The sequence below is a fragment of the Chrysemys picta genome, chromosome 5, assembly GCF_011386835.1.
Source record: "Chrysemys picta bellii isolate R12L10 chromosome 5, ASM1138683v2, whole genome shotgun sequence".
Classification (NCBI taxonomy): Eukaryota; Metazoa; Chordata; order Testudines; family Emydidae; genus Chrysemys; species Chrysemys picta.
In genome coordinates, this window is record NC_088795.1 from 52,661,536 (window position 1) to 52,686,844 (window position 25,309).

Here is a 25,309-nt window from a genome sequence, read left to right on the forward strand (position 1 = left end):
CCCACGCGCGCTGGTGAAGTAGCGAAGCTGCCCGCCGCAGAGCCAGTGCCTGAAGCATGGGTGCATGCACCCGCACCCGGGCTGGGCCCGCTCACTACAGTTCCAAGCGAGGGAGAAAACACTCCCACCCCACGAGGAGATTGCCCGCTTTTCTGGCCGGGGTGACACTGAACTTCCCCCGCGGCCAGGAAGGGAGACGGCTTCCAGACAGCAGAGCAAGCCCTGTCCCAACCGCGCTCCCCCCATCACTCAGCCATACCCATACCCGCGGCACCCATTACCCCACCCCCCACTTCCGTGTTTACAATCCTCTTCCCTCCAATTCCATGCGTGCATTGTCAGCGCCACGGGGAGCTGCCACTCACCCTCCTACCCCGCTCGCATTGGTCCGGCTGGGCCAAGCCCCGCCTCCAAATACCTCAGCGTTCTGATTCCGAACGGCCCCGGCAGTTGATTGGTGAACTGGGCTCTCACTCCCCCCGCGCTCGGGCCCCTGAGGGTGCTCGGCGCTTCCGCTATGGGGTTTTGTGGGGGAGGGGGAGATTGACTTTCCTTTATCACCCCCGTGCACTGCCCCCCCAGGCCGCACACGTGGGCCAGGCAATCTCCCTGAAGCTCCCGAGCCTGTCCCGCCTCGGCACCACAGATCCCAGCCCCTGCGAGAGGGGAATTTAAAGGGCACAGGAACAACGGGCTCAGGGTACAGCACCCCCGGGCCGCACGAAGCCCGCCAGTCCGGAGAACGGGGCAACTCTGCCCCCACCCCGACCAATGCAGGGAGAGGACGAGTGTTTGCGCGGGGAAGCGGCTGCCCACGGCCTCTCTGCTCAGACAGCGTGGCGGCAGCGGCGGGAGGAGGGACGGCAGGGAGGGAGGAGAACGGACAATCCCACACACTTCCTGGTTATCTCCCCAGCAGCACAAACCCCACAAAACTCCGCTGCCGGCCCCGACACAACTTCCCCGGAGGCGGAGGCTCCCTTGCGCAGGGACAGGTGCCCGCCGACCTGCTGCCCACCCTACGCCAGCTAGGTTGCTACCCAAGGTGATCACTTCCTGATTTGTCCTCCATTGCTTCAGCGCTGTAGCCGCCCCCGGCCCAAAGGGTGCGAAGCTGCTCCCGCAGCCTCCAGCGCGCACCCCCTAGGCGGAGAGGAAACTTGTGCGGGGCACCTACCGGCTCGGATGAGCAGGTCGAGCTGGTTCGTGGGCCCCTCATGCAGAGAAGTCGCCATGTTTATGGTACTGGAACGGCTTCACATTGACTCGCAGGGAGCGCAGAGCGGGCGGGCTAGGACACACGCAGCCCCAGCGCGGGGCGGCCACACGGTGCGGATCCTTCCGCACACCGAGCGGCCCGCCAGCCAGCCCAGCGCGGGTCACCCCCACAACACAACGCGGCGGCGGGGGAGCGCTTCCTCCAGCACAGCACACGCGATCCTTCCGCCGCCAGCCTCAGACAGGAAGTGGCGGGCTGCCACTCACAGCAGCAACACAGAGCAAGCGGCGGAGCCCGCGGCGCGGGAGGGGGCTAGGGCAGGCCGGGAAACAGACACCTGCGGCTGGGGAGGAGACAGGGGAGTGGCACGGCTGCTGGTTGCACCAAGAAGCTAATGCTGTGCCCGGTTCCTCTCGACAGGCTCCGGCAGCCCGGGACAGGTCCCAGCATTCCCTTTGCTAACATTGCAGTCGCGGCAGAGGAGCCGTGCACAGCTGTTCGTTGCCCCTGTGCAGAAGGCAGGACTCCGCACTAACGCAGCGGCCCTGCCTTGGCTGTCTGCAGACTGCGGGGAGCGGAGGCTCGTGCCCATTGCACTGCGGCGGGAGCATCCTCTCCGCCCTTCTTAGCTCAGTTGGGAGCAGGCAGGTGAGCGACAATCTTCTTCAAATGTCCCCGCTGCCATCGAGGTGGCACCTGCTCGGGACGCGGGAGCCAGCCCGGAGGAGGGCCAACGGCGGGTCCCTGTGCAGGGAGAAGTGGGGCCGGCAGGAAGGATCGCGCAGAATGGCAGTAGGCTCGTCTCACCCGCTGTCAGCGAAGCGGCTTTGCTCATGCAATGCATCTTCCTCAGAGAAGTCTAGCTTTTATAGGAAAGGGAGGGAGCTTCGTCCCGTAACGTGTCCAGGGTCTGTCTCTCCATTCCTCCTGGGGAACAAGCTCCTCCGAGTTGGAGATCACGAGAAAGGCTTCCTAAACGTCCGCAGCCCGGAATCATTAAGACACATGAAAGTCAGTCGCAGGCTTAAAATGCATTCTTCCAGCACTGCCTTGTTGCCTGTGTCCACTCCAAGTAGTTTAACAAAGAAACTTTGCAAGAGAGTGGTATATTAGTTTGAGCCTTATCTACTGCCATGGATGTATTAAAAAAACTAAGTTGTCCCTCAACTCTAGCCTAACTGCTAAACTCTGTTTACCTTCACCTTTGACTCAGCCACAACAGTTGACTATTTCAAGAGAACGGGGAGTATATTATAAGTCACTGTAGTCTCACACTTCATAAATATGCTGTTACTTATTCAGATTTGGCAGAAATATTTTTTTCTGGACCAGCTCTGTGAAGTCCATCTCTAAGACTTGTTGGTAGAATATGTGCCAAGATATAGCATTTCTCCCACTGTATGTAAAATTCCTCTACCTGGCAATAATTCAATCATAGTATCTATTTAAGATTCCAGTTACTGAGAGAGACCAGAGCTACACTGAGGTTGCTAGCTTCCATCAGTCTTAGAACTGGAAGACTCCAACAGCTTTATATCCTTCCCTCTAGGAATTGTGAAAAGTTCCAGGTCTTGTCCTAAGCAAACTCCAGATCTTAATTTAGGCAAATGAAAGGCAGCCACTGTGCATTCAGTTTTCTATGAGAAAGACCATGTGCAAACATGGGTAGGCCTAGCTACTAGCTGTCTACCAAATAATGGCATGACTCTTCCTTAGGAAATTTTGACCCTTCCCACCAAATCAGGTTAAACCTCACAGCAAATGACCTGTGCTTATACCAGATTAGCAACTGTAGGCACCTTGATCCTATATCAATAGGTATTTTGACTCTATATAGTGTGATTCTACACAAAGAACACTCAGTTTTTAAATATCTAAAGAGACGCTTACTTAGTGGCAAAATCTAGCCTTTCACTGACTGACATGAAAGGAAGTGCCTAGAGAAGTGATATTCAGAGAATTTCTATCCTTTGTTTACTGATAAGAGTCCACCTATAAACTATACTGTAATCTAGCTGAAATTGAAACAGTGTGTGCTACATATTGAAGTTTTTACAACAGTCTCTCACTTTGACTTTAAAAGTACACTAATGAGTATATCCACTGCACTGGGACTTTTCAGAAGGAATCTTTATCTAGACCAGGGGTTCTCAACCTTTTTCTTTCTGAGGCCCCCCACAACATGCTATAAGAACTCTAGGGCCCAGTAGGGGGCCAGGGGGACATAGGCATAGTTTGACTTCTATTTTGGGTGGGTAGGGGCCAGCGGGACTTGAGCTAGCTCTGCACAACATGATCTGTGAAGGGAGCGCCCCTTCTTCTCCCTGACTCATCTCAGCAGGCCACCCACCTGTTGGGGGGGGGGAAACCAAAAAATTATAATTCAAAAGGTGGGTGGTTCACCTCAAAAAGTTTGAAAAAAGCTCAGGCTATAGAGAGAGGGATAGCTAGGGGCTGTGTGTAGGCAGAGGGGTAGCTCAGAGTGCAGGGAAAGGGGTAGCTAGGGGCTGTGTGGGGGCAGGGGGGTAGCTCAGGGTGCAGGGAAAGGGGTAGCTAGGGGCTGTGTGGGGGCAGGGAGGTAGTTCAGGGTGCAGGGTAGCTAGGGGCTGTGCGCCAGGAGAGAAGGAGGTGGGGGGGGGGCGCAGTGTGGAGCTGCCTCAGGACTATAGTTTGGGTGTGGGGGGGGGGAGCAACAGCCCCTGTGTCCCCCAACTCTGCCCAGAGGCTCAGGGCTTCTGCCCCATGGGGAGCACTGGGGCTCGGGGCTCCAGGATTCAGCCCCGCTGCTCCCAGCTTCAGCCCTGCAGGGGATACCAGGGATTGGAGCTTCAACCCCACACGCGGCTCCTGGCTTCAGCCCCACGGGAAGTGCTGGGGCTCGGGCTCTGAGTTTTAGCTGTGGGGGCCTATGGCCCCCCTGCAAGGGTTCACAGATGCTCAGTTAAGAACCGCTGATCTAGACTGTATGTTTTTTCTCAAAGCAGCTTCTTTAATACGTCTGCCAGCTACACAGGGCCCCGTCACGTGTAGGGTAAATGTCCTCCTATGACTTCCCTTAACTTTTTTAGAAGGGGTCTCTCTATTCCTTCTATCAAGTGTTTTGTTTTGTTTTTAAATATAGCAGTCACATCAGCCAGAAAGTTCTAGAAATTCCATTCATAGAGCCTCAGTTTTGCCTTTTTCATGCTGACAAAGCAATCTGAAGGATGAACCTATCATTGAAGTCAGTTCAACATCTCAAATCACACGCAATGGCATCATAATCCTTTTATTCCAAACCACAATGTTTGATGGGAAAACTGTCACAACTGGAACTGAAAGTTAAAAAAAAAAAAATCTGAACACTAAAGCACTTAGGAAATTTAGCTCATCAGAGTTTGTATACTGGCAACGAGGGATCTAGATATTGAAGACCTTTTGTTCATCCATCAGATGACATGAGTCACTCAAGGCAAACAGCTTCTCTTCTGCACACAGATTATCTATATAGTAGAGGCATTTGAGGTGGACACATCCCCTTAGCAAGCAACCTGCAATACAGGCACATGGTCCTTCATAAAACACTTGTTGAGATGCAGCCCTCATTAGGGGAGATGATATTGCACACTTTAGTGCAGTGGTTCTCAAACTTTTGTACTAGTGACCACTTTCACATAGCAAGCCTCTGAGTGTGACCCCCCTTATACATTAAAAACACTTTTTTATATATTTAACACCATTATAAATGCTGGAGGTGAAGTGGGGTTTGGGGTGGAGGCTGACAGTTTGAGACCCCTCATTTAATAACCTCACAACCCCCTGAGGGGTCCCAACCCCAAGTTTGAGAACCCCTGCTCTAGTCTCTCACTCACTCCACCAGGAGAGCCTACATGCATTTTTTCTTTCAATTTTCAGATATGTATTAGGGAGGAAAACAATTTAACCTGTTTACACGCTGCTGCTAAACTCAGGCTCTGTGAACCTTTCTGTGCTGAAGGACAGGAAAATGGGCATGCCCACAGAAACATCCTGTCTGCAATTAGCGACGTCCACATCTATGACAACTCTTAAGAAATAATTATTTAATAGTTAAGTCAATAGTTCACGTTCCCAATATGCTATAGGTATAGTCATAGATTATTATTAATATTCTACTCTTAAGAACTTCAGAATAGTAGAAAGAGCTGGGAAATCATTTGACCAAGATAATCTCTTTCTCCCAATAAGTAGAGACCTCGTGGTTTTTATATGCCTGTTACAATCATCACTTATGCTGGGTCCAGAAACCTGTACAGTCCTCTTGATTAAGGGCCACTTTTATACAAGCAGCCCACCAAGCCCGAACATGCTGACAGCTCTGAATTCCACTCAGCCTCTAGGTATGCTCAAAGAGCTAGCAGCCCTGCTAGGTCCTACCTTCTAGTAAAACAAGTCCCTCTAGGTCTAAGCCTCTTACTACTGAAGCTGAGCCATCACCTTCTCACCTGTGTGGAAGGAAAAGATCCAGGGCAGATATGGAAAACGGTGCTCATGTACATAGAGCAGTACAGAGCATATAGCAGAAGCAGCCCGATGATGCACGTTATGTTCCATATGCTGTCCATGCAAGTAAAATTCCAGTCATGCCAAAACTACAAGTTTGAAGAAATGTCCACTTAAAGCTTGAACCCACGACAGACCGCTCCTGGAAGGTGGATTTACATCAAGTTATGTGGCAAGTAGTGCTTAGACAATGAGAATACACTTATTTTCCTGTGTCTGAATACTGTCTTCCATAAACAGGAAAAGTAACTCTTCAGATAGAAGAGAATTGTTAAGATGCACTGCCTAAATTATAGCCCCATCTATTATGATGCAGTGTAGCAAGACTTTGTTGGGACACAAGCAGGTGTGGATTAAAACTTTCACATAATAAAGCCCTGTGATTTCAACTCAGCCTGGCTGCTTACCAGAACACACTCTCCATTACATGTCCAGTTAGAATTTAGAACACAAATATAATCATGTAGTTAGATCTAGGGACAAACAGAGTTCACAGATTGCATTTAAGCACCAGTTCAGCTATCTTACGTAAGAATGGCCATACTGGGTCAGACCCAAGGTCCATCTACCCCAATATCCTGTCTTCCGACCGCAGCCAATGCCAGCTGCTTCAGAAGGAATTAACAGAACAGGTAATCATTAAGTGATTTATCCCATTGCCAGCTTCTGGCAAACAGAGATTAGGGATACCATCCCTGCCCATCCTGGTTAATAGCCATTGACGGACCTATCCTCCATTAATTTATCTAGTTCTTATTTGAACTCTGTTATAGTCTTGGCCATTACAACATCTGGCAAAGAGTTCCACAGGTTGAATGTGCGTTGTGTGAAGAAATACTTCCTTTTGTTTGTTTTAAACATGCAACCTATTAATTTAATTTGGTTCTTGCTTTCCAAGAACTGGCTCCTTGACCATCTTAAAAGAAATGGATCACTGTCCCTTGCAACACCATAAAATAAGGTTTCCTTGTAATAACTAAAACAAGAATAGATTGTTATACCATATCCATTACTGTAGTATCTGAATAGGTACTCTGCTCCCTATAGTTATGTAAACCTTTACTATGATCCTGCAGCTGCCTTAAAATGCAGCTCAACTCTGAAAAATGATGATTTAAAATGTATTTTTATAGATCTGCTGACTTTAATGATTAGAGTAAAATTTTTAACTATTTAACTCTGTTTAGTACTGCAGAGCCCACCCAGCTTTGATAGCGAACTGGCTTTTATTCTGACTAATGCATCAATTGTTAAATAAGTTCCAAATAAAGAGAAAATGCTGCTGTGTGTTACACCTAAGAAATAGTACGGAACTCAAGGGATATGATGCAATTTGGGCAGACAGTATGAAATTAGATCGGTATAATAAAAATTTAGCTTGGAGAATTTTTTTACAGGTAGCAGTACTGCCTGAACCAAAAAGAGCATAACAAGACTTTTCAGATCGCAAGTAGAGTTTTCAGTATTTAAAGGTAAAAAAAAAAAAAGAGCAAGCTTATGCCCCAAACTTTGACTGGCCCACAATGCTATTTTTGCAGTTCTGTGCTGGAGAAAGACTATTTGAAGAGGAAGACTCCGCTCAGCAAGAGGAACTATTAACAGAGAGCTCTGAAGCAGACATGTTATGTTCCATTCCAAAAGCTTCCTTAGAGTATCCTTGTAGGCTTTAGATTCCAAAAGTTGACTGAGGTACTTCACCATTGTTAAACAAAGACAACTATCAGGGGCTGCTTCTTCCTGACATAGAAGCAAGATCTAAAAGTTACATTGGTTGTGTTGCCCCATTTCACTCCCATTTTAATTTACAACACGATTTGAGTAGTCATATCACAAACAGACATTTGAATGCAGGAGTTTCAGGCTTTTCCATTTCTTCTATAGCAGTTTGAATTGAATTTGGGAGTTTAGGGGGATACCTTCCAAGTTAGAATTATCTGATTTTAAGGTCTGTCATTTCAAAACCTACACAGGCCTAGTAGAAAAGACTATACACTACAAGAAATCAGATTCTCAGCCATAGCATGGCATATAGTTTCATTTTCTATCCCTGAATGCTCCTGAGATTAGCTTTTCATGACATTGCTGATACCTGTTGCCAGGTCAAAAGACAAACCCTGAACCTGTAAAAGGGATAAAAGGAAGCCTTACAGGACTGCTCCTATAAGTGCACTTCAAGTAGATGGAAAGGTGCAGATATAATTATGGCACCCAATGTCTTACTATTGCTTGTTATTTTCTCAAAGAAGGAAACATACCCGAGTTGCATAGCAGAAGATTGCATCAAAGATTTCCGTTTTAAGGGATGCTGCTGTTCATGAACTGAGAAAAGAGAATTCACCAATACATCCATCACTCCTTGGTCAGTATAACTGAAGGGTGTAGAATTAACAATTTAATCCCCATTATCTTATTTGTAGATATAGGGATAGAATTTATGTTCTAAATAACTTGTGTATATACTAGGGCTGTCAAGCAATTAAAAAAATTAATTGCGATTAATCGTGCTGTTAAACAATACTTAAATATTTTTGGATGTTTTCTACATTTTCAAATATATTGATTTCAGTTAGAATAGAATAAAAAGTGTACAGTGCTCTTTTATCCAATTTATAAAGATAGCTACAGCACTCAACCCAAGGTTTGAGAATCTGAAGTGCCATTCAAAATCTGAGAGTGACAAGGGGTGGAGCATGCTTTCAGAAGTCTTAAAAGAGCAACAGTCAGATGAGGAAACTACAGAACCCAAACCACCAAAAAAGAAAATCAACTTTCTACTGGTGGTATCTGACTCAGATGATGAAAATGAACAAGTGTCGGTCCGCTCTGCTTTGGATCGTTATCAAACAGAATCCATCATCAGCATGGACACGTCCTCTGGAATGGTGGTTGAAGCATGAAGATACATATGAATCTTTAGCGCATCTGGCATATAAATATCTTGCGACACCGCTACAACAGTGCCATGCAAACACCTGTTCTCACTTTCAGGTGACATTGTAAACAAAAAGCAGGCAGCACTATTTCTTGCAAATTGTAAGCAAACTTTTTTGTCTGAGCGATTTGGCTGAAGTAGGACTGAGTGGACTTGTAGGCTCTAAAGTTTGACATTGTTTTATTTTTGAATGCATTTTTTTTGGTACATATTTCTACATTTGTAAGTTTAACTTTCATGATAAAGAGAATGCACTACAGTACTTGTATTAGGTGAACTGAAAAATACTATTTCTTTTGTTTATAATCTTTACAGTACAAATATTTGTAATAAAAAATATAAAGTGAGCATTGTACACTTTATATTTTGTGTTGTAATACAAATAGATATAATTGAAAATGTAGTAAAACATCCAAAATATTTAATAAATTTCAATTGGTATTCTATTGTTTAACAGTGCAATTAATGACGATTAATTTTATTTTTTTTTTAGTTAATCGCGATTAATCGAAAGCCCTAGTATGAGGGCCATATGATGTGCCATTTGGGAAAATGGGAACTTAGGCCAGTCCTGCTGCAGCATTAAGTGTTCAAAAATGTTTTGTTTTTTTAATTCAAGTTTCAAAAATTAGTTCTTAATCCCCTCTTGCATTAAAACACAATAAAAGTTTGATTTATTCATTAAAATAGATGTTTTAAAACCATGTTTTAGCCAAAGTTTTTACAAACTTTTTCTATTTATCTAAAGTACTACATTTTTGCTCCCTGATGAAGGGGAAGTAACCATAGGCATGCGCAGCCCATTTCATTAGGGTGTGCACCCAGGGAGCCCCTTACCATGAGATGAGGCGCCTAGCCTCCCCGCGGAGCCAAACATTGCCCTGCGGGAGCGCGCAGCCCCGGCCCCCAGAGCACTGCGCGCGTGGCGGCATGGATCATGGAGAGGGGGGAGCATGTCTGCCTCACCGCAGAGCCCCGGCCCCCTGAGCGCTGTGCACAGCAGCATGGCTCCAGGGGAGGGGAAAAGGCAGGGGAGGGGCCGGTGGCTTGCTGCGTTCAGCCGGGCGCTCCAGCCCGGGAACGCGGACCCTGCAGCTCGCCGCGCCGGGGAGTGGAGCCATTTGCCCACCCCTGCATTAGGGTGTGCCTGGGCACACCCGGCACACCCCATGCGCATGCCTATGGTAGTAACTGACATTAACTTTGCTTGAAAGAGCTGAGTGCTTAAGCAAGTTTGTAGAGCCAACAACTGGACAGCCTAGTCAGCACTTAGATCTTCCACAACAAGCAACAGTTGGTTTATTTTTTAAACTAGTCTCAATAAATTCCAGGAAACAGTATTTTCCTACTCTGTCCGAATTCTGTCAATGGGATACATCTCAACCACTAATTCTAAAGGGTTAAGGAAGCAAATGCTTCCGAAAAATGTAGGCCAGATGTCCACATTAGAGCCTTCCTAGTAACACAGCTTAATCAACTGTCTGGACAGAATGGAGGATAATGTACTGTTTTATCTTGTGTCTCCTCCTCCTCCTCCCCGCAAAAAAATAAATTCCAATCAAACTACAAGGTTTAAACCTGATTTAATGTTCTAAAGTGCTAAATGTACAACGTATCAAAACTTGACAAAGCCCTGGCTGGGATGACTTAGTTGGGAATTGGTCCTGCTTTGAGCAGGGGGTTGGACTAGATGACCTCCTGAGGTCCCTTCCAACCCTGATATTCTATGATTCTAATGCAGACATATCCAGACAACTGTAATACAGTTTGGAGGCTAAGATTCAGAAAGATCAAAAAGGTAGCATTTTTAATTAAAATGGAAAAAGGTCTAGGAACACAAACAGATAAAAACAATTAAAGACTTAAAGTGGATGTAAAGAATTGGTTCCCACAGCAGTAGTAGTGTAAGTAGTAATCTGAAATTTCATCTGTAAGAGAGAGAGAGAGAGAGAGAATTTGTTTTAAAATAAACAGTTTAATGTATTATATTGTATAAAGGGATAAGGAGTTCTAAGCTTTACTCCACTGTTTACTATTCCCCTCCCTTTTAAGGATAACCATGAGCATTTATATGATAACTTTAAATAACTAAACTTCCTATCTAGCTTTATTTCTAAATAAATTATAAACAAACATACCAGCATCGTTGTCTTTCTAGCTCAATATTTTTCATCACATGGTAATCCTGGAGGGGCTTCTTTTCAGATCCCAGTTTTTCAGGTAGGTCTTCTACCTCCCCATGGCAACAATATTTTTAAAATTAAAACAGACATTCACTTTTTGCCACAAGGAGGATTTCTGATGTAATGCCAAAAGCAAAAAGGAGTTGTCATAGTTCACACTGAAGTCAAATGAAATCTCAACTTCTCTTTTTTTTTTTTTTTTTTTAAAGTTGGGTTTCCTCTTGATTGTGATCTGATTGTTCTGTAAAATCTCAAACCCATACTCACTTATATTGGCACATTTAAAAACAAAAAACAAAAAAAACCGCATGCACACAACTGATTAGTTGCATTTGCTTTGAATTACCTGAAACATGATACGTATTAAGTATCAATGTGTTCTTAGTTTACCTAGTCTTTGAGAAGGACTTTGAGAATAAACATATTGTTTATTCATTAGAGCAATATTTTTCAAAATAGCTTATTTAGTTTACTGCACAGCAAAAGGTATTTTAAACACAACCTGACACTGTTTCTGAAGACTCAACATGTAATAGCAAACAAATCAGTGCTGACAATATTTTCATGTTAGCAGGATCAAACAAGGTTCGACAAAATATGTAACCAATTTTCCTGAAGTATTCCCAGAGATTTTTTTGGTTGTATTTTTGAAATAACATTATTTTAGTGTTTTATCTTTACTTAGGATTGTCATAACAGTGTGGCATTTTACCAAGCATCCAGTATACCAAAAGAAATTTAGTGATGTTACATGAATATAAACATACTTCAGCAATGCAAGAATGGTAAATTAAGTTTGAGTGTTCTACTGTTATTAAGTCTCATAGACTTACTCATAGCCACATACATATCAGCATTCAAAATATATGTACAACTAGCAAAGAGATTTAGGTAAACTTTATTTCAGAGAGTGGCTACATTTTCTTAAATGGAAACAGCTTCTGCCGCTACTAAGGGTGAACGGCAAAGGTTTTGCTGAAGGGTATACAGTTTAACAGTAACCACCACTGCATTTTAACAAAATGTTAAGACAGCAACCAGGTCCCTGAGGATATGTCTACGCTGCAGCTGGGAGTGTGCCTACCAGCCAAGGGTAGAGAGACACGCTAGATCTATTTGAACCAGAGAGCTAAAAATAGCATACCTGGGTGACTAAAGCCTGTACTGCAACATCTACACTGCTATTTTTAGCGCACTAGCTCAAGCAGAGCTAGCTTGTGTCTACCTGAACTGGGAGGCATGCTCTCAGCTGCAGCATAGCCATACCCTGGGAGTCTAAAGAAATTGGATTGTAGGCTCCCAGGTTCCTCCATTAGGGTGACATCACATCTATGGTAAATATAAGTTAAGAACTATATCAATCTAAGCCCTACATTCTGCCTTTGGAAGCTTACACAAGGCACCTACTGACTTCAGTGGGACTGTCATGTGTGCATCAAATTTAACCCTGTTACATTCTTACAGTGTTCCTGTGGGATGAAATTTTTCTACTCTCAGTCAATTGGTGGATGTTTCTGGAATGTTCAGAAAAAAGTCATTTGAGCTGTTCTTAAATTTTTCAACAGTATGAAATGCATGTTCCTTTTAAAAAATGAAGATGCTTGTTTGTTTTGTTTTGATTTTTTTAATACCCGATGATTTACGCTTGTCATGGACTGAATCCTTAATAAGAATTAGTATCTGATGTTTAAAGAAACTTGGTGTGGCCAAAAAAAAAAAAGAAAGAAAAAAGAAAAGAAAAGAAAAAACCAAACCCAGACTGCTAGTATTAACTGACAGTTACACTATGGATTTCAATTCTTATGCTTTGTATAGTCGAGTCAATACTTATTTGAATCACATTCCTCAACTTCATCAAAAGCACTAGTCCTTGATGACTTTTTGCTAGAATAAACCCGCACCATAGGCTGTGATAGTACGACTGAAGCTTCATTGACAGACCCTTGCAAGGGTCCACACAAACAGATCTGATGCCTGTGGCCTCTGTCTTGTAATCATTCCTCACTACATGGTACACAAGGTATAGACTTCAAATCCTCTCTCAAGGTTACAGTCCATTGTGTAAACCTCACTCTTAACCAGCCCATTATATTTGGTAAAAAGGAGATTGCCTCATATCACTGAAAACAAGGAATTTGTGTTTTAATCAGATGCTTGTGAACAGATTAGTTTCAAAGTGGTTCAGAGCTTTTAGGATATTTGTGCTGATTTACATCTTGTGTTACCCTACAGAAGTCAACGATTGCAATGGGTTGGAATCTGGCCCACTGATTACATTAGGCACTCGGATACCACCGTGAGTACTACAGAAATAGCTACAGACAAGCTGTATAATATTCAGTAGTGCAGTTGTATAATGAAATCTGGACTTAATGCAATGTTTATTTTAAAGCCTGTATGAATTTTAAATATTGATTTTCTATCCTCTAGTACCAAAAAACATAATTGAATAGTAAGATGATAAAACAAAGGCAACAGAGGGTCCTGTGGCACCTTTGAGACTAACAGAAGTATTGGGAGCATAAGCTTTCGTGGGTAAGAACCTCACTTCTTCAGATGCAAGTAATGGAAATCTCTAGAGGCAGGTATATATCAGTGTGGAGATAACGAGGTTAGTTCAATCAGGGAGGGTGAGGTGCTCTGCTAGCAGTTGAGGTGTGAACACCAAGGGAGGAGAAACTGTTTCTGTAGTTGGATAGCCATTCACAGTCTTTGTTTAATCCTGATCTGATGGTGTCAAATTTGCAAATGAACTGGAGCTCAGCAGTTTCTCTTTGGAGTCTGGTCCTGAAGTTTTTTTGCTGTAAGATGGCAACCTTTACATCTGCTATTGTGTGGCCAGGGAGGTTGAAGTGTTCTCCTACAGGTTTTTGTATATTGCCATTCCTGATATCTGACTTGTGTCCATTTATCCTCTTGCGTAGTGACTGTCCAGTTTGGCCAATGTACATAGCAGAGGGGCATTGCTGGCATATGATGGCATATATAACATTAGTGGACGTGCAGGTGAATGAGCCGGTGATGTTGTAGCTGATCTGGTTAGGTCCAGTGATGGTGTTGCTGGTGTAGATATGTGGGCAGAGTTGGCCTACCTACAGTCCTCAGCTTAAACCTCTCCAACGCATCATCAGCGATCTACAACCCATCCTGGACAATGATCCCTCACTTTCACAGACCTTGGGAGGCAGGCCAGTCCTCGCCCACAGACAACCTGCCAACCTTAAGCATATTCTCACCAGCAACCACGCACCGCACCATAACAACTCTAACTCAGGAACCAACCCATGCAACAAACCTCGATGCCAACTCTGCCCACATATCTACACCAGCAACACCATCACTGGACCTAACCAGATCAGCTACAACATCACCGGCTCATTCACCTGCACGTCCACTAATGTTATATATGCCATCATATGCCAGCAATGCCCCTCTGCTATGTACATTGGCCAAACTGGACAGTCACTACGCAAGAGGATAAATGGACACAAGTCAGATATCAGGAATGGCAATATACAAAAACCTGTAGGAGAACACTTCAACCTCCCTGGCCACACAATAGCAGATGTAAAGGTTGCCATCTTACAGCAAAAAAACTTCAGGACCAGACTCCAAAGAGAAACTGCTGAGCTCCAGTTCATTTGCAAATTTGACACCATCAGATCAGGATTAAACAAAGACTGTGAATGGCTATCCAACTACAGAAACAGTTTCTCCTCCCTTGGTGTTCACACCTCAACTGCTAGCAGAGCACCTCACCCTCCCTGATTGAACTAACCTCGTTATCTCCACACTGATATATACCTGCCTCTAGAGATTTCCATTACTTGCATCTGAAGAAGTGAGGTTCTTACCCACGAAAGCTTATGCTCCCAATACTTCTGTTAGTCTCAAAGGTGCCACAGGACCCTCTGTTGCCTTTTACAGATTCAGACTAACACGGCTACCCCTCTGATACTTGACATGATAAAACAAGTTCATTATACAGTGTATTCCGCAACTGTACAAGTGATTTCTGTTAAACTTTACTCCTACAGCATTATGTTTAATTTTATCCAAAGAACTACTGTATATTTAATGGTCAACATATCACTGAGCAGTCTTCTTTGAGAAATTTGTACAATTACTAAGTTTAAATAATTTCAAAACACTAGTAAGAAATAACTTAATGTTTCAAATGTATTTGAAATATGCTCAGGCTAAATTATTCTGTCAATTTATAATACCTGAAGTTTTATGTCTAGCATGAAAAGTCAAACCACAATAGTTGTACTCCTGGTTCAAGTACATCAGCATAACTTAATCACATGCTCCTTGGGAAGCCAACATGTACTCTTTCTTTTACTCTTTAAATTAATATTATAGACTAAATGCTAATTTAATAATAAGTCATCTAATAAGTGCTTTCCTTGTTATTTAATGTATTGTGTTTATCATTTAGATGCCTGCTTTATCATTCAGTTTTGTACACAGTACCGGTCACCAACTCCTGCAAGCAGCTATTTTCCACTCAAAGCCCCAAATCCTATCCCCTGCACAAAAACATTCCCAAGGTTACAGCTTACTGCATCTCACTAGTTACTCTTACAGGTTACCACCTTCGATCTACCCTTCTTCCACTGCAGCAAGTTTCCCAGGCCCTATACACCAGTATTCTGGAAGAAGTACCTATGCTTACCTTAACCTTGGATGTGTACATATGCCTAACAGAAAAGGTTAAATGACAACAATACTTAACAGATTTTCTTTACATAGATTTGTCAAACTTGTATGTCTTGACTTAATTACGTGAATTAAATTTTGAGGAAGCTAGTTATTGTAAATATCATCATCAAGTTACAATCATTGGCCTATATGCATCTTAATGGGCTGATATACCCTTTGGAGCAGCTGCCTGAGGAAACTAAGGCCCAGATTCTCAAAAGGTATTTATGTACCTAACACCTACTGATTTCACTGGAAGTTAGTGAGTAAATATCTTTGCGCATCTGGGTATAAGTACCTTTGCTTTTACTGATCTACTTTAACACATCAGGGTCCTAAGTTTATTCCCACTTAAGTTAATGGAAAGACTCCCTTTGACTTTAATGGGAATTGCATAGGGCCCCAGGTCAGGATCTATTCTTGTGGGTGAATATAAAGTCACATTCTTCTGGGAGTGCTAGCCCTGAACTCATAGAAGGAAGGGGGAAGAAAAGTTCATAAACGTTAAAAAAAAAAAAAAAAAAGTCTACCTGTTTCCACAGTTTCAGTCTCAATTTCTTGTTCCTCTGCTACATCTTGCATCAGGTAAGTTTCATCATCATAAACCAGGACTTGAGCAGCATAACCCTGCTCTAATCTCGCACTAGGAACTGGTTCCACAATCACTGCTGGGTATTCAGAGACTGGCTTATTTTCCTATAGGGAGAGAAAAAGCCAAAAATATTGAACCACCAAATCTAAACTAATGCCTTCCCCTTCTTCTCTATTGTTTTATATATATTTTGTGGAATACCAATACAAAATATTTGTAAAAAGTTTTTTTTGGTGGGAATTAAGGTAAAACTTTTAAAACAAAATTAAAAATAAAGGACCTATCATGAAATAAGAAATACTACCAAATCACATCATCAGGATTTAAATATAAAACAAGCTAACAGCAGAGTTTTAAAATATTCCTAATGTGAGAATAAATTTATTTTCCATAAGAATGTTGGCAAAGAGTGTTACGTTTTTCAGTAAAAAAATTCAGATCTGAGAAGTAATTCTGTCTCTCCACACACAAAGAATTTACATGAATCAGTTTTAGATACAATGTTTCTTTTCTAGTAGTGTACCTGTTACACCACACATGTCTTTGGCCCCTATCCTGCCAACACATATTCACATGCTTAGCTTTAAGCATCTGAGTGGTCACAATGAAGTCACCTGAACTACTCAGATGTTTAGAGGTAGGCACATAAAGAAGTGTTACATACTTAAATCCTGAACCTGCCAACATACTTAATGAGCCAAATTCTTCTTAGTGGTGGTGCACAGGTATAACTGAGTGGAAAATCTGATTAATTATGAACACTATACACAAATTTATTGCAAGCCATATGACAGTAACACACCTCGTTGCTTAACAATACAAAATATGATGATTTAAAAAGTTTTTGGAGCTGGCTAATTTAAAAAGCCTCTGGTTTGCTCTCTTTATATTATACAAATATCTAGAGATATCAAATAGGAACCCAAAACCCTTGTTTAAACTTTTAAAAATGCATTTTATATACAATTCTGCAGTATGGCAGACAGTACAACTCTCCATTTCTTCTCTGCGATAAGAGGATATCCAATAAAGGATCATTTTAAAATTGACTAATATCCTGCTCTCTTCAGCAACTTCTAACCTATTTTACAAAGCAAGTTTATAGTAATGCTTGTTTTTTACATACACAGTGATATGAAGTTTGTGGCAAATAAGTTCTATACAGATTTCTAACCTCCTGATTTTCTACTCCACTGTTGTCAAACTCCAGGCCAGAACCTCCACTGTCAACCACTGCTGATGTCATGGTGCATTCCCTGAAGGAGCTTTGAAAGTTGTTAGTGATCCCAAAGACAGTAATGCTGAAAACCTAAGGTACCAGAGGCTTAAATTCTGTATCCAAGTAGCATGTATCCAGAACACCAGGTTTTTTGTACTGCTAATCAGAGATGCTGAAAAACAAAACAATTTGAGAGAAAGGTATAAAAAAAAGGAAAATACAAGTTTTGTAAATTCTCAGTTTTGCATTGTTTAAATTTACATTCAGTGCCTTTAAATTGTTACTACTGTCTTCATCAAGAGGGCACCAGGGAGCACTCTACTTCAGACACAATGCACTGACCTTGATAGCTCTTCAACACTCTGAACAAGTAGTCATTTACCATCACAAAACAGTATTTCCATACCAGCTTTTAATGCTGAGGGAATAAAGTTTAACTTTTAGTTCCCTGCAATTGACATCAACAGTTTTACATTTACCTTAACTGTTCACTGTCACTATCTACTGATTTTCTGTCCTTAGCACAATGGAAACATTCTCTCCGGAGTCCTTGAAAACCAGAGGTTCAATTCTTTTGGAGCTACTTGCATGCATGCAATCAAATATAGTTTTAGAAAGTTAATTTACTGGACATGTAACAGTTATAACAAATATTTAATATTATTTTTCTATATTTTTTCTTTACTGTTTCCCAATACAAAGGAAGACACTGTAAGGTGAACTGATTTTGTAGAAAATGTTATCATTTTGTTGCATGATTCTGGGAAGGAATCAGATATATCCTACTGCTCTGGAAAGTTTTAAGAGATGATTTGTGACTTCAGTAAATACTGTGGTCCAAATCCTCTGGTTTGGCTAACCTATGCTGAGCATAAATCAAGATGAACAAAGGTGGTTTGAAGACATTTTTACAGTCCCTGGATTCTGAGGCAACCAGGTACTGGTCCACTTCTCAGTGCAAGGTAGAATAGCATTCAGGCTACTTATTTTACCATGTGTCAGCTGCCAATAGCATCTACTAGCAATTCCTCTATGCCAAGGAGGAATGACTATTCCACCTGAGAATTCTCTTATGCAGCTGGAATCCTCCAGTGGGTGGAGCCACTGGATTTAGTGCTGCTTTGTATTACTCAAGTGATACAAAGAAGCCCTATCACTCCATAGAGCTAGGTCTAGTGTGTGTGTTTCCCTTAAATTATTATATCAAATAATCAAACCCTTACTAAATACATAAACAAAATTCTCTGACATGGGAAGAACACAGACTGCCTGGTTAGGAAAACGGATCTTACCAAGTCACCAAGCATTTAATCTCTCACAGAAGACATCTGACAGCATTAAAAATACGGAATTACCAACTCCCTCCATTTATTAATTTCCACACAACATTTTTAAAGATTAGTAGTGAGCAATTACGGGAATTAAAGATAGATAAGGAACATTGTATTCAGGTGCAATTACATCTCAAATGGAGGATGAGAATTTTTTTTTAGTGCCTCTGAAAAAGTGAATAGATTAAAAATAGGATTCAGAGGTCAATTGAAATGGATTGCATCAATTTTTGAGTATTTAAGGTTATGTCTATGTGGAGGATTTGCTCACTCTACTGTTGTTGCTCTAGATCAGTGGTTCTTAAAACTTTTGTACTGTTGACCCCTTTCACATAGTGCGACCCCCCCTTATAAATTAAAAACACTTTTTTATATATTTAGCACCATTATAAATGCTGGAGGCAAAGCAGGGTTTAGAGTGGAGGCTGAGAGCTCATGACCCCCCCAATGTAATAACCTCGCAATCCCCTGAGGGGTCCCGACTCCCAGCTTGAGAACCCCTGCCCTAGAGCCAATGCATCTGCAGAGAGCCCTAGCAACAGCAGAAGCACTAGTCTCAACTGACCAGAATTTTTAGAACTGTGTCACCTAACTAGGCTCAGGCCAGGTCTACACTACCCCCCTAATTCAAACTAAGGTACGCAACTTCAGCTACGTGAATAACGTAGCTGAAGTTCGAAGTACCTTAGTTCGAACTTACCTTGGTCCACACTCGGCAGGCAGGCTCCCCCGTCGACTCCGCGGTACTCCTCTCGCCGAGCTGGAGTACCGCAGACGACGGCGAGCACTTCCGGGTTCGACTTATCGCGTCCAGACTAGACGCGATAAGTCGAACCCAGAAGTTCGATTGCCAGCCGCCGAACTAGCGGGTAAGTGTAGCCAAGGCCTCAGAGAGGGTCTAGATGACAACAGAAGTAAAGACACCAGTGAGTGGGTCTACATAAGTGGAGCACTGGTTTGCCCCATTAATATTCGCCAAGTACTGATATGGGGGAGAGGCAAATATATAACAAATTAGAGTCCAGATAGTTATTTGAGATACTCAACAGGAAGACAGTTATCTCAATTTTTTAAAAAAATGTTTCCAATTTTGCAAACTTTATCAGGGTAGGTTTTTTGATTCTGGGCATTTTTTTTTAATTATCTATATACAACTATGTCTTTCTCACTGATATTTATCAAAGACTAGTCCCTACCTGTGAAAAAAATCTAATCTACACAAATGCAGTGCTCAAACAGGTGTATAGTGTACTCAACACCTAATAAAGTATGAAAGAAGATACATACTTATTAACTTCTACTAACAACATTGTTTGACTTTAATACAGTTAAATACTAAATTACTCCTAAACATAAATTAATGCATTAGCCTTAACATATGTTTCTAGGATATTGTAGATGGGAAGTCAAAGTTTAAGGCCAGAAGGGACCACCAGATTATCTGATCTCCTGTATATCACAGGCCACCAACACCACCTGAACATTAAACCAAACAACTGAAATGAGACCAAAGTATTAGAGCTCACAGGAGACTAGACTATTCAGTGACCAGCTCTTTTTTTTTTTTCTGTGCCCCATCTGCTATAAGAGGAAACATCGGCTCTCTATGAGCTGTGGCGCAAACGTAGAATTTGTTCTTAATCAGTCCTATAACAAAGAAAGTTTCATATCTCAGTTATACAGTCAATATCAAATTCATACAGGTATGAGAATGTATAACCTCCATTTTTGTAAATTTCTTTAATCAAAATTGAGATTAGAATTTTGTTTCTGAAGAACTGTTATCTTAAAATATTCTTATAAATGTTACTATTGTTCATATCCAGTCTTCCCAAAGGAGAAATAATCTGTATTCATAAACCACCCTGCAAACACAGTGTTTATTGCTTCAAGATGCAAGCTTTTGCTGTTTATTTAGATTAACGTATCTTCTTTTCTACCGCTTTGAACTCAAACACAAAAATTCAAATCTGGTCTCTACTGGTAGTAATAGTGTAGAAAGCACAAATTCTTAGGAACTTGAGATGTGTGGCATGGGCTTGTTCTCAACTCAATTATCTTGTAAGTAACTCCATTAAAATCAATGCCCTGTAGGGGAGATCAAAATCTGGCCTAAGGCCTTAGACTTTATTCCATTTTCAGTATAATGCCATCCATACAAAAACCCGATAGAGTCACACAACAAAGTTAGTTCTGCAAAGACAACAGACAGAACTACAATATAGGCCAGAGCCTGTAAGGTGCTGGACACCTTGGTATGAGCTGCTGATAGATCCTCAACCCTATTGGGATGGGACCCTAATCATATCAGTAAACTAAGCAAGACTGTGCTAGTGATTTTGCTCCATTTTCATGGAGCAGAGTGTAAATACTTCACCACACTTGGATAAAAAAAAAAATTGAGAACTTATTCTGATGTCAGTGTTCTGAGCAATTAATCTTAACTGAAAACTAAATAATAGAAAATTCTTTCTGGAATAAGAATTTTTCATATTCTTCAGTAATGTATGTAATTATTATGGCAACAAAAATATGGCAAAATAATTACAGCATAGAGAAATATTCCAACACAAGATAACAGCAATATTTCAGTTGTTTTAAAACAAATAAATAAATATTTTTCCTTAAATGGACAGTGAACTTGAAGAAAAAAACGTGCCTAAACATGTTTCACCTACTGTAATAACAATACCCACTATTACTGTAATTTAAAAAAAATTCAATGCTTGATTTGTATATTTGACAGCACATTGTGCATAGTCAGTTTCACTGGTTCCCTGGATAGTCAGTCTTTCCTTTTGTGAAGAAGAGGTGAGCCTCCAACACACAAGCAGTCTCCAATGGGGCCATGCACATCTCTTCACCACCCAGGTTCTGTGAATATAAAATGTGCCATATCCCCACCTGTCTTTCAGCTCCTTCACTATTCAGAAATCCTTAACTGAGCATTTTGAAAAAGTGGCCAAAGTGGATGAAGAGTGGATCCATTAATGCAGTCCTCTAGGAGAACTACATTTACTAGGTAAACAACCATTTTTAACTTTTCTAGAATTTCCTGTATGGATCCACACTTGGGAGATTAAGAAGCAATAGCGACCCTCAAGGAGGGGTCTGAGTTTGAAATTGATTGATCTGGGCATCAGATCAAAAAGCCAAATTGAGGAAGCAATGCCATGTAAAGGTACACCTCTACCTCGATATAACGCCACCCGATATAACACGAATTCGGATATAGCGCAGTAAAGCAGTGCTCCGGGGGGGGCGGGGCTGCGCACTCCGATGGATCAAAGCAAGTTCAATATAACGCGGTTTCACCTATAATGCGGTAAGATTTTTTGGCTCCCGAGGACAGCGTTATAACCAGGTAGAGGTGTGTATATATAGAGCGCCAAATAGAAACTTTGCATATTTCAAATGACATATGCATCATGAAGACATGCCATAAATCTAGTTATTTGTATTAATTTAGTGCCAAGAAATCCCAGTCATGGACCAAAACCCCAGTGCTGACGGTACTGTAATCCCCCACAGGTGACTGAACAGCTGCCAAGTTCTAGCAATCAAGAATACACATTTGGACAATGTAAATTGGGATACTGACCCCACTCTTTTCCTTCTATGACATAAGTAGTCTGGGGGACTTCTAGATTGGTTTGGTCCTAATTAAATAACTAGGGCCCTTCTTAAGATGCACCTCCCCTGGCTGTCAATAAGGTGAGGGAAGAGGAGGAGAAATGGCAATGGCCTGAGTGTGATGGTCTCTGGTTTCCGTCTCAATGAGAAATTCAGGGGGAAGACACAGGACCACCTTATTCTTATTGAACACAGTGTACACAGAAATCACTCATCAGGCCCTGGATCTCACTAGCCCTTTCCTGGGTTAATTTATAGGTATGATGAATGCCATCTTCAGAGAGACAGTAGGGAGAATAGTGAATGAACAGTCAAGTTGATAGACAGATCTGACTGTTTTAAATCAAGTAGAGAGACCAAAATTAAGAGACTACAGGACTGTTGCATATCTATCCATTTCTGAGCTGGCCTGATGAAGATTTTTTCCATTTCATTAAGACAAATTTTCTTGTAGAACACTTCTTGCTTTTCAATAGAATTTTTGGACCTCAACAGAACACTCAATCTAGTGACCCCACCAATTCAGAAACTAAATTGTCAGCCTGTGACTATGGCTCCAAGAACAGAATCTCATTCCATCCCTGAGATAAAAGATCTGGTAGACTGGGAAGCAGGACTTAAGGCTCCAATACGAGTTCCACAAAGTTACAGAACTCAGACTGTCAAGCCCAGGACAGGGATATTAACAGCAGAAAACTCTGTCCTGTTTGGCTTTCTGAACAATAAGGGTCAGAGGGACTGTGCAGAGCAATTTTTGTCCTCCACCTAGGAGAAAGGCACCTATTACAGATGCTGGATCCTGCCTATCCCTGAAACAAAGATGGGGGGGATTTTGGTATTTTCCTAGCTGGTTTACAGATCTAGTTGAGGCCCTGCCCCATTTACAGAACATATAACAAAACTAATTTCTGAAAACTCATCCCCTAGATTATAATTTCTGCTCTTGATGGAGAGCTATCAAGGTGATCAGATAGTCATTATTTTCCTTCCAAATCAAAATCATTGGGGATGGCTGCTACTAAAGACCCTAGAGTCAGATGTGGGTAAAAGTACTCAAAACTTTCTAAGGAACTTTATATTAATGGTTTGCCTTCTTTGAGACAGGAGGCAATAAAGAGCCCACACATTCCATCTCCTCTATTACTAACCACTCAGTCTGAAACTACAGCTACGGAGATGCCAAATTGGGAGCATACGATTAAAGGCTAGATCATTTTCTTAGAATGATTCTCAATCTTTTCAATCCCAAGACCACCCCAAGACCCTCCTCATCTAGCCAGAGCTCCACTTCCTATTTAACAATATGGGGAAAGCAGGGTGATTGCAATGCCCTAACACCTGTTCAAAACTCCAAGGCTGAGAACCCCTGCTTTAAAGGATAGGCATCTAAGTAGAGGAGAATTCTGCCTATTCCTCTTTAGAGATCAGGCTCTCACTCCTGAAGACTGAGAAGGTCACAAAAGCCAAACAATGCCAAAGGCTCATGGCTCCATAAGAAAAAGGTGGTGCAGAAGGTTTATAAGAGTCCAAAGAACCTCTAGAGATACAATTCAGACAGGGTAAATGCTGGTCCAGGATAAAAATTGTGTTGAATTCAGACACAGTGCAGCCAGAAAGATAACGCAATGCCTAATTACTCAGGTATGTGTGCCAAAGCCTAAAGTGGAGTAAAAAGGGGAAAATCCATGCTAGAGTCTATGGAGGAGGAAGATAACAAAACCACTGTAACTAATATCAACAAAGGCACAACCGGCTTCAGCTCCCCGATCTTCCTGGTTTACAGAGTATCAGCAACACTGAAGCTCCCAGAGCCCTTGGTATCAAGAATACTAACATTGAGGCATCACACCTCCTTGGTAACAGAAAGCAGCTAGGAGAATGACTTGGTACCATGCCTTCTGTGACCGGAAAGTAGGAATGGGCATGGGAGAAACACCTGTTTCCAGAGCCATCCCTTGGGTAGGGTGAATCGGGGCGACTACTCCAGGCCTCGCGCTTTGGGGGGCCCCGCCGGCTGGTGCGATTGGCTGATGCGGTCGGTCCCAGAAGAGACTAATCCATCACTTCTGCCCCAGGCCCCACACCCCCATAGGGATGGCCCTGCCTGTCGCACTGTACCTCTTCAGCTTCTCCCTCTTGCCATGAAATGCTGAGTCTAGATGCCAAGAAACTGAGTTGGAGTTGCAAGCCCATTTAGCTGGGCTCAGCATCAAGGAGCTGCTGGCACTGACCTTTACACTCCTCATAGACAAAGACGAGATTGTGATCTTTGTTACTTTTGGTGGTCCAAAAAACACTTCTGGCAAGGAGATGAGTCTTCCGAGACTAAGGCTACTTGTCACAGATGGTGTCAGATGCTAAGTACCAGACTCAGTCAACTAGGCCTATCTAGTTATATTTATGGTCCACATCACTATAGTATCGGAGCATCTATCCACAGGCATTTGAGACAGCCCTAATAATCTTTTGGCTACTACCGGAGAAGATGAGAAATTTAGCAAGTCTAAACACTAGTCTTCTCCCAGTCACTGAAGTCAATGAATTATCAGTGACCAACATCACTGGGTCACATAAAGCCCAAGGCTTTCAGTCTACCCTGGTAGCCATGATTCTACTTGGCAACAGACCACTAACAAGGCCTAATCAGCCCAATAGAGCAGAAAAACAGAAGAAAAAAGGAGACTAAGAGGGATGGACCCTGAACGACACAGGTACTTCAAAACTGGGTTGTTGGGTTTAAAAACAAAAACAAACCACACAATCTAGACAAAAGATTAGAAGGGCAGAAAAGGAACAGCAGCAGCAACAAATAAATTAAACAAGGGAAGCTTTAAGGATACTGAGCTGTGCTCAGATATCTGCTCCTGCAGGAGAGAGAAGGAACTTAGGGTAGTTGAAACATTAACCTCTTTTATACCCAGAGTGTGGGAGATGGATTTTGATAGGTGCCCATATGGATGAAGTCAGCAGAAATG

General features: G+C 42.2%; 1 protein-coding gene across 7 annotated transcripts in view; it reads right to left on the bottom strand.

Annotated features, from left to right (window-relative positions):
* ELF2 (E74 like ETS transcription factor 2) overlaps positions 1 to 25,309 on the bottom strand; it is a 64,217-nt gene that overhangs the window by 31,158 nt on the left and 7,750 nt on the right. For 6 of the 7 annotated variants that reach the window (XM_008166136.4, XM_008166137.4, XM_005284347.4 and 3 more), the window contains 2 exons: positions 17,326 to 17,542; positions 16,090 to 16,255 (listed from right to left, as the gene is read on the bottom strand). In XM_008166136.4, the coding sequence (XP_008164358.1) occupies positions 16,090 to 16,255; positions 17,326 to 17,397 (238 nt within the window). In that variant the 5' untranslated portion in view covers positions 17,398 to 17,542. Of the gene's footprint in view, positions 1 to 1,177; positions 3,535 to 16,089; positions 16,256 to 17,325; positions 17,543 to 25,309 lie in introns of those variants that run through there. The other variant, XM_005284349.5, reaches the window with a different exon arrangement.